A 9,950-nucleotide genomic window follows, 5' to 3' on the forward strand; every position below is an offset into this window, starting at 1 on the left:
GCTTTACATTTTAATAATATAATGCTATTTTCTGAATCACTGTATTTAGGTTTATTTTTCTGAAAAAACAATAATATAACTGTTCAGTTTCTGTTTTTTAATTTAAGTGTTGGTCATTTTGATTTGATTTAATTTCTCCAAACAGCTTTTATTTTGTCTAGACAGACATCCTAAAGCACAAATTTCATAGAGTTTGGTAAAAATATGCTTCTATTTTAGGAGCCAAACATGTCAGGTTGTGTGTCTCAGCTGAGTGACCCTGCAGTGGGGCTGGATCCTGAACTTGTCTGTCCATCTGTCTGTCAGTCTGTCTTCTCACCTCCTGTGTGCTTTACCCTGTGCACACACACACGCACACACACACACACACTTCCATAACACATTTATTCACACAGTGAATGAATTTGCACAAACACAATTCACAATTTCTCTCTCAAACACACATCTCAAGCATGCTCTGCTGTGCGTCACAAAGGCCATCTGCTTGCTATCCAGAGCAGTTTCTACACACACATTTATTTGTGCTACTTGTCACTGACACAATTTAGTGATACTACTGAAGAATTTTCTTGGTCATCAAGAAAAGTGTCTAACAACTTAAAAAAACGCAAATAAAATGTGGATTTTATCTGATAATTTAAAGTGAATGATGGGGAAATAACTGCAAGAAAGGTGGCAGTCGTGAGTACATATTACATTTTCAATCCTTTTTCACATTTAACTCATTCTGTTGGGGTCTATATAAAGTGGAACTGCAATGCTTTATGCTGCATTCCAGTTGTATCAGAATTCGAAATTCTGAAGCCGGACTGACGTCAGTTCCGAGCTGATAGCATTCCAGTTTCAAACATCGGAAAAAGCGTTTCTATTATTTTGCTCTGCAACAATAAAACGTACAATAATTGTGCTCTACGAGGTATTTTGAGTGTACAAACAGTGTTAAAACATACAGTATATTATAACTATCACTATAAAGCACTACAAGTACGTCTGACGTAATGTAAAATAAACAACACAGAAGCCGTGTTTGTTTACATGCAAGACTAGCAACGTTAGCGGTTAGCTCGGACAAGCATGCTAGTACGCTACATACATTAAACAAATACAAAAAGGGAAAATAAACAAATAAATTACACTCGTTTTTATTCTGCCTCCTCTCTTCTTACTTTCTGTCTTTTAAATAATGGAGATGGTGCTTGTGGATGTTTGATTACAGCTCAACATTAGCCGTTAGCTTAGAGAAACATGCGCGCAGCAGGCATGTTGAAATGATGACGTAACGCATGCTCGGGCTGCTCGGGTATGGTTTGGATGCGCCGACATCTCGACTTGAAACTACGACTTCAGGGGGCGTTCCAGTTGAAAAATAGAACTCGGAGGCTCGAAGCTACGACCTCTGAGGAGAACTGGAACGCAGCATTAGTCTGAATTCCTTCTAATTGTAACTCCACAAGGCCCTCTTTCACACATTTTCCAAGCTGTGTCTCAGATCAGCTTGTTTTGAGGCTTCACAACACGCCCCTCTCCAGCTTCGTGACTGGTTTTATTCTAGCTTAATAGAGGGAGTAACGTCTATCTAGCAGTGCAGAATCTTTTTAATTAGAAATTGATAAAAAAAAGGTCAACAACAGAAATCTTGTCCATCCAGCATCACATGTTGGAGCCAGGGTCTGACCCAGAGCCAGAGGAGAATGAAGATGATGAAATTGTAGTTGGTGAGTCCAGACCTCATTTAGAAGTTCTGTCGAAAATAATTGGATATTAAAGTTCAGAAAACGTCATAGAAAATGGAGAAAACTGAATGGAATATGACTCAAAAAGAATATAGATATTTGCGCAGCAGTGGGAGTGACTGAATTTAACTTTTCTGCCCTCCTAGAGACTCCAAGTACACAACTAAGGCTGATATGCATGATATGTCCCCTTTAAATTCAAATGGATAAGTCCATAGCAGTTCACTGAACATCTGACCATTAAGTTGTGATGGCAACAGTCTCACAGTCAACTATGTGTTCTAATTTACCAAAATTTATCAATTAAATATAAATCACTCCTTATAGTATCTACGTATTCATTTGTCTGCAGTACCCTGTATGTGTCCCAAACCAGAGTGAAAGTGATCTAATTAAGAGAGTGTGTCATGACCTGTTAAAACTCAGAGCTGCGTGAAGCTTCCTGTTGCTACGTTTAAACATGGCCTACAGAGCCGGGCTGGCACAAAAATCTATTTTAAGCCACGGGCTCGAAGGGACATTTTACATTCCCGGCTGAACTGTGTCGCAGACTTTGCTCGCACATTTTTTATTTATTTTTTTATTTTTTTGTGAGGGGGGTGCACACGGCTACTTTCACAGTGGCTGTGGCTGAATGAATCTGAGTTACTGTTTTGCATGAGTGTATTTTTTTTCTGGATAAACAAATTGAATCTGTGCGTACCAATCTCAAAGCTCTTAAATGGTCCGCTTAGGTGAACTCCAGCGAAGTTGGTCCTTCACACATGATTTACCATCAGCAGCCCAAAGTTAATTGGGCTGACCCTTGCTAACACACAACAACCCCACTCCCTGACACAGCCTCACCCAGCTACTCATTAATCCTACATTTTCAGGAGCGTCAACTGAATAAACCACCGAGTTAAGGTGAGGTTCTAAACACAAAGGCAAATAATTCAGGAGTTTGGATTAACGTCTTTTAGATGCAGATATTCACGCATGAGAAAAACTGCACTGACTCAACAATCAGTTGTAAAGTGAACAAGTTTTTCTGCTAATTAGAATAGCTAAAGTCAATGCACACACACAGACAGAACGTGATTACTGCACTGCTCCAGCGACAGTCTTAGCAAAAAGCATAAAGCAATGTAATACCACTCCTGAGCTCCAAAAAAGATTCAGTCATTAATCTACAAACTGCTGCCAGAGATCCAGAATCTGAGCAGTTTCCAATTAAGCACTTCAATATGATGCAACAGTTATCTGTCTCTTTGTGTCTATGATACACAATACTAAGTTACAGCACCCTCAGTAATAAAGCTCCAAACACAGCCGCTCTGCAATGACAAATGAAACACCATCTCTGTTATCAGACATCTGAATTTCTGCTCCTCAAAAACACAACAGCTGCTGATCTGTATTGTTTTACATCTGGTGCAAATTGATCTTGTGCATCTCATATTTTACGGTGAATTTAATCTCTCGGACGCCCGTCGTTTTAGACAGAAATTGGGACTGATCACAAATGGCTGTGCTTTAAATAACTCGTGTCAAAGGACAGGATGAGAGGAAAAGAGTGGTATTGAAGGCAGAGTGGACAAACGGCAAACTATAAAATCAAACATGCACAGTATCTTATCACAAAGAGCAAATCAGATTAGGTGCTAGGGGAGACATAAACCGAACAACAAAGTGGAAAGCTGTCCCTCCATGATGATACGTGTTTAAAGTTAAATCTGAACAGTTAAAATTTATCATGAAATGCCAATTTTTCTCATATTATATGTATTCAATCGATTAAAATATCAAAGCAACCAGAACAGCAGTCATCGTCTGGCTTTTATTTTGCCTTAAAAGGAGGAAAACTAAATTTCACATATTAAATCAAAATCCAAACATAACCCTGTTTTTTCCACATCATGTGTCAAAACACAAGTAAAGTTAAATCAATAAAAAAATTAAAGACAAACAAAAACTTTCAAATCTGTGTGTAATTATGATTGCCATTCTGTGGCATTGCAATAATTTTTTAAACTGACACAGTAAACTAAAAGTACATGGTTGGTAAACGGAGGCTTCAACTCTTGGCAGAAAGAAGTAAAAATATTCCCTAGATGTTTTAAAGACACACAAGACACCAAATATCCTACCATCATCCAGAGTGATGTCCTGCAGGCCGATGGAGCGGAAGGTGGGCTCTCTGTCCTCTGGTTCCTGCTTAATATTTGGCCTCTCCCCATCCGAGGGAAAGGGCCCCTGAGGACTTAGTGGATGACCCAGCGGCCCCACTGCCGAAGGAGACAGACTGGTCAGGACCGGACTTGTGGCCTGAGGAGAGGGCTGTCCTGAATGCTGCTGTGGTAGGACCCCCAGAGGGCTGCCACCCGAGGTGGGTGAGGATGAAGTGGGAGACTGGTACGGTAGCGAGTGGAGCTGAGGAGAGGAAGGCCCAGAATGGGGAGAAGGGATCATCTGTGGAGGATGGGTGGTGGACGGTGTGGGACAGGAAGCTGACCTTTGACTCACTGGGTGGTAGCTCAGACCCCTCTGTACCTGTGGGGAGTGCTGCCCAGTCAGGGGTTGCACACCTTGAGAGGGCACATGGCTGGGATTTGGTGAGCAGTGAAAGCCTCCGAGAGCATGGAGGTGTGGGGATGAAGGAGACAGCAGGGGCTGCTGGCTCTGGGGGGATCCAATTATCGTATTGGTGGTTGGAGAGGGAGCTGATGGTGAGGAGCAAGGGGAGGACTGGTAACCCATTCCCAAGCCAACTGGATGTGATGCTGCACTGGGGCTCTGCTGAAAGGGCATCCTGTCATAGCTTTGAAGAGGAAGGCTAGGCTGGCCATTGAAGGACAGGTTATGGCTCGGACCGTGGCTGTGCTGCAAAGGCTGATAGGGGGGCCGGAGGGGAGCGGGAGCAGAGCTCTGGTGGAACGGCATGTGGCAGTCTGCAGGAGGGTGGTGCAAACTGTGGCCCTGAAGGTGAGGCAGGTGTGGGTACAGAGGGGAGCTCAGGGAGGGGCAGGGGCCCGGCCGAGGTAGCAGGTCAGGTCTGGAAACTGTGGTCAGGCTGTGAAGGGAGCTGGACAGAAGGTTGTCTGGTGGGTGGCCCTGCTCAGGAGAAGGCAGCTGAGGGTGTACCAGACCGGCAGCATGTGTTAAGGGCATGGAAATAGGGGGAACAGCAGGAAGGTCCAGCTCGTCTCTCTGCTCCTGTTTTACCATAACTGAGGAAACGAGAGAAGATAGTGGCAGAAACAGAAAGGAGAAAAACATGAGATCAGACAAGAAAGACAATTTTTACAATGCCATCAGTAACGGTTAATCAAATGCTGTCTTTATTTGATTTTAGTACTGAGTGAGCAAAACATCTGACAACAGAGCTGACAAAATTGAACAAAATTCATATTATCAGTTTATAAACATGGAGACGTATTCTATACTTAGCACAAAAAGTACGTGAATTTGTGTTTAGGAGATCATTTCTTTGTTGCAATAATGCTTCTCGGCAATAAATGTTTTACAGGGTACCAGAAGCTCAAAACAAGAGTCAATAACAACAGCAAAATAATAGGGAAGAAAATATCGATACACTGAAATATCGCAATATGTCATTTCCCAATACTGTATCGATATTCTAAAGCCCTGTATCAATTTTTTATTAAGGTTTAAAATGTCAACTTTCCTGCCAGCCATTCCTTTTTATGTTGTAGTTCAGCCTCTGACCACTAGTTGGCAGCAGTGAGCCAGCCATTTGGCTCCTCTACCTCTTGAGCGCCAGAGAGTAAGAGAGCATTAGCATTGTGAGTAAACATTAGCTTCATGCTCCAATAGCTGAATCTGAGCGGAAAAGACCGACACCCTCTGCCTTCTAAGCTGAGGTAAGGTTACAAACAGATACCTTATTTGTCAGAATGTCTGTATTTTAAGACAAATTAAGTGTCTTGTGCGCTCTTTGTTCCAACTGTAGTCAGCTTTCAAGTTACGCATACAGTGCATGCGTCTATCACCTCGAATCACCTCGAGCAAGCTCGGCACTCCCCCCGTGACATAAAACTCTGTCTGTTGCTCTCAATATCCAGCTGATCGCATCAAAGTCCATGTACTTTATCCTGCTGTGTTCGCTTCAAAAACAGTTTAACTCGTTTAGCTTCTCAATTTCTTAACTGGATTTCTTCGGGACCTGTCCTGCTGTTCGACCCACAGTTMTGTAAATCAGGTTCTGGATGCAGGTCAGCTGATCCCAGAAACTCTGTGTGCAGCAGCTTCATTTCATCTGTTTACTGAACTTTATGACAACATAAAGGCTATTGTTAAGAGTTGGGTGACCATAATGTAAATTAATATTAAAAACGAAAAGCTACAAAAAATATATTTTCAAACTATTTATTGGCAAATTTAGTCTAATAATTGAAAACATGGATGAAATATGAAACAAATAAAATAAAACACATACAAAGCAGAACACAGCTAAAGGTATCAAAAGTATGTCTATGTAATATTAGAATTTTCTGAGACAATGAATTTTGGTTTTTCGTTATTTTTTTTATTTTTTTCCAGTAAGAGGTTTTTATTTAATAGAATTTTTGGACCAAAAATATTGCAATATATCGCCTTGTTTACAGTATTGAGATATATCAGGATATATCGTATCGTGACCCCTCTGTCATGATATGTATCGTATCGCCAAATTCTTGCCAATACACAGCCCTACAAAATAAGCTGTTTGGCAGAGAAGATTTAGCAAAATTTTCATTTGCACTCCCACATATTCAGCTCTACTGCTCAGAACACAAATAATGGTTCATTACAAACGTGGCAACATTTAAGAGAGAAATTAACAGGCTTTTTAACAGTTTAAGATTTATTGCCAAGAAGCATTGTAACAAAGAAACAATCTACCAAACACAAATTTCCTTACCTTTTGTGCTAAGTTTATGTATTGATGGTATTCATGGTATTCTAGACAATTTATATGACATTTTACAACTTAATTCTTTCTTCAGCAAACAGACAAGTGTTTCAGTGTGTGAAGGGCTTCAAGTCAACTTTTCTTTTTACACCACAAGTAAATGTCACAGTGGTGCGAGCATTAGAGCAACTGTTTACTAAAGGCTCAGCTCCTTCTGAACCTCAACAGAGGCAGTAAACAAAAAAAAAAAAATATTAGAGACACAAGGCACTAACTGGAAAGAAAAATACAACAATAAAAACATGACAGAAATGAACAAAAATAAAACTGTTTAGAGTTGAGTTGAGTCATGTCACACAATACGTTAAGAGAGGGGAAAAAAGTATTATTTTTGCTTCTCACTCAAGTTAAGAAACTTCAATTAAAATGAAGCTGTTTCATGTTTAAAGACATTGTCACCCCTTTTTGCTTCCTCCAGTCTGTAAAATTACCTCTGAAAGTTCTGCAGTAAAACTAAAAAGCAGGTCTAAACAGCCTTAATGCACCGACAGTCTTTGGAATAGATGTGAAAATATAAGCAAGATTTTTACAGATGAAAAATCCTCTAAAAACAAACTAATATTTTCACTGTAAATGGGGCCATTCCCTTTTACTGTGACAGCTTAGAGCACTTCTGTGCCAATCGGTAACCCATTTCCCAATCTGGTGCCTTGTGACCGTGAGTTTTATTTTTATCCAGCTCTGAATCAGAGGACAGCATATGTTGTCAGTCTGGGTGCCATCATGTGAAATGTGTGGGAAGAGGAGCTAAATGTCCCTCAGCTCAGATCACACTGAAAGAACAAACGAGTTCACAGAATGCACCTGCTACTCACCCTGTTAAACCTTTCAGGACTATAGAGTCAAAAAGCACAATAAGGCAATAAATAAATAAAAATAAATCACTGTTTATTCTGACTGGAAACTGAGCCAAGGCATATGAGGAGTAAAGCGGGTGTGGTGATTTTCTTTTAAATTAAATACAGTTATAAATTATTAAATTCAATGCAGCAATTGCACAAGAAAGTTGAAACAAAAACAAAGATTTTTTTTCCTCAATGTTGCTTTTTCACAATTTTCTCAGAATACATATTTTAAGTGGGACAAAGCCACTGCAGCAGGACCCGTGATGAAAGACTCTCTTTTTCATTTTTTGCCACAATAAAGCAGGTGGTGTCCGTGGTGACATTAGTGGTGTCAGCGACCCAGCTTGACTGACAGAGCAGTGTTATGCTACATCGTTTTGATTGGCTGCACTGATCTGTCAGCGGGGAAAACAGGAACTGCCTGTGCCGAGTGGGCGTGCTTGCAAACAGAAAGGCTGGGTGGGTGGATGGGCAAGGCCGCTCGTACGCACATGCACGAACACACACACACGTTTGTGGTAAAACTCAAGGTTTGGATGTGTTGCACAAAATGCTCACATCTTAAAATATTCCGCCGACTCTGTTTTCACTTTGACTGACTTTCACACAGAGAGAGTGGAAAAAAAACAATAACAATATCAAATAAAGAATAAGGCTGCCTGGCCTGAAAACATCACTGATGCATACTTAAAAATATGGAATTGAATGCCCTGTTTATTTGATGCAATTTTACAAAGCGATTGCAACAAAACCTACTGTATGTCGATATATAGTCAAATTTTCATAGCTATAAAAAAATTTATATCAGAAAACTTCATGCAAATCCAGTCAGGGCATGAAAAAAAAGGGGGATGCCACTGAGGAAGCTTTACAAAATAAACAGTTGGCAGGTGTTAATGTTATTGTTAGTGGAAGGTTCCCCTTCAAACCACAGCAATGTTTTCTTTGGAGAGAAAAGAGGTCAGCGGAGCTCCAGTGGAGACGGGTGCAAAATGATGAGCGCGTTCTCTCTGCTCTCAATCAAATATTTTTTAATTAACTTGGAAGCAGGGATGAATGTTACGACATCTACAGCGGATTTTTAAAACCCTTTTGACACTCTAATATAAACACGAATGGTCTCAAACTCCTTGTTTATATGTACTACCTCTGAACTCACCTGACAGGTAGGTGAAGCGCTGTGATTGGCTCCTTTTGCGTTTGCCATTGCAGACATAGAACTGCACCTGTACAGCTGAGCTCACAGCCTTACTGTGGTAGGGAGGCACCTCCACCACCATGCATGACTAAAAACAAACAAGAAATTACTGACACTTACTTTTTCTCCGTATACATTTCAAACTACCATAACCTAAATAAATAAATAAACAAATGAATGAATGTCAATTTAACACAAGCTTTTATACAGCACACAGTTGCAAACTACACACTATATTTTCCTTTACAATTTGTAGTGTTGTGTATACACTAGAAACCTTTTTAACTAAAAACACTTCAGTTCAAAATAATTTTTTTACAGTAAAATTTTTTTTATAATTTTCTATTTGAACAAGTGAGCAAAATAAATATGTACTAGTATTTACTCACAAGTCCTAATCAATGCTACATAAAGTTTTAATAAACCTCCAACAAAATAATAGTATAAAAAAATTTAGATGAAACACTTTTTTCAAGACTATTTTTATCGTGTATTGTGTAACGTTTCATAAGTAAAACTGCAACACCCAAAACCAACCAACCAAAAAAAAATAAAAATAAAAATAAATAAATGAAGATAAATCTTTAAAAAATAGCTTTGTTACAGAAACATTGTGGTAGAAGAAACTCTACTCACGCCTTGACTTTTCTCCCGAATTATTTTTGCTTCAACTTCCCACTGTGGTCGTCCATCTAGAATAGAGGAAAAGAAAGAGAACAAACAAACCATAAAGGTAAGTGAGTAAACCATTAACAATCACAATATACTCTGGATAAAATCTTTTATTATAAAAACACAGTAAGTCATCCACTTTAATTAAAAAGAGTGCCACTATTAACTCTGTTGAGCTGAATCTAGGTCAGAGATAATCACTAGTGACAACTGCTATTTCATTACAGACCCATATTAAATGTGGTGCAACATTTTAACTAGCTTTTTCTATCTGAAGAGGCTCTTTTTCTTCATTTTTTTTCAGAGTTGCATGAATGCCAAAGGCTCAGAAGCCTCTGATAGATCATTTTACCAGCTATTTATTAGCGATCTATTGTCCAAATATTCTGCTGTTTGTCTTGTCTGGTTAACATTAGGTTGAAAGAAATGGGACTATTAAATTTATTCTAAAACGATTTTTTTAAACAGCTAAACATCTGTTCATTTTTTCCTAAGAGTGATTTAATGATTTGGCCAGACATGTTAGAGACAACAGTTTGAAGAGAAAC

At 39.4% G+C, this 9,950-nt stretch overlaps 1 protein-coding gene across 2 annotated transcripts in view; it reads right to left on the bottom strand.

Moving 5' to 3' along the window:
* The window catches only part of nfatc3a (nuclear factor of activated T cells 3a), a 74,243-nt gene that overhangs the window by 16,929 nt on the left and 47,364 nt on the right, over positions 1 to 9,950 (bottom strand). For both annotated transcript variants that reach the window (XM_014004543.1, XM_014004544.1), the window contains 3 exons: positions 9,367 to 9,422; positions 8,692 to 8,818; positions 3,863 to 4,942 (listed from right to left, as the gene is read on the bottom strand). In XM_014004543.1, the coding sequence (XP_013859997.1) occupies positions 3,863 to 4,942; positions 8,692 to 8,818; positions 9,367 to 9,422 (1,263 nt within the window). The remainder of the gene's footprint in view (positions 1 to 3,862; positions 4,943 to 8,691; positions 8,819 to 9,366; positions 9,423 to 9,950) is intronic.

Source organism: Austrofundulus limnaeus, unplaced genomic scaffold, assembly GCF_001266775.1.
Source record: "Austrofundulus limnaeus strain Quisiro unplaced genomic scaffold, Austrofundulus_limnaeus-1.0 Scaffold25, whole genome shotgun sequence".
Lineage (NCBI taxonomy): Eukaryota > Metazoa > Chordata > Actinopteri > Cyprinodontiformes > Rivulidae > Austrofundulus > Austrofundulus limnaeus.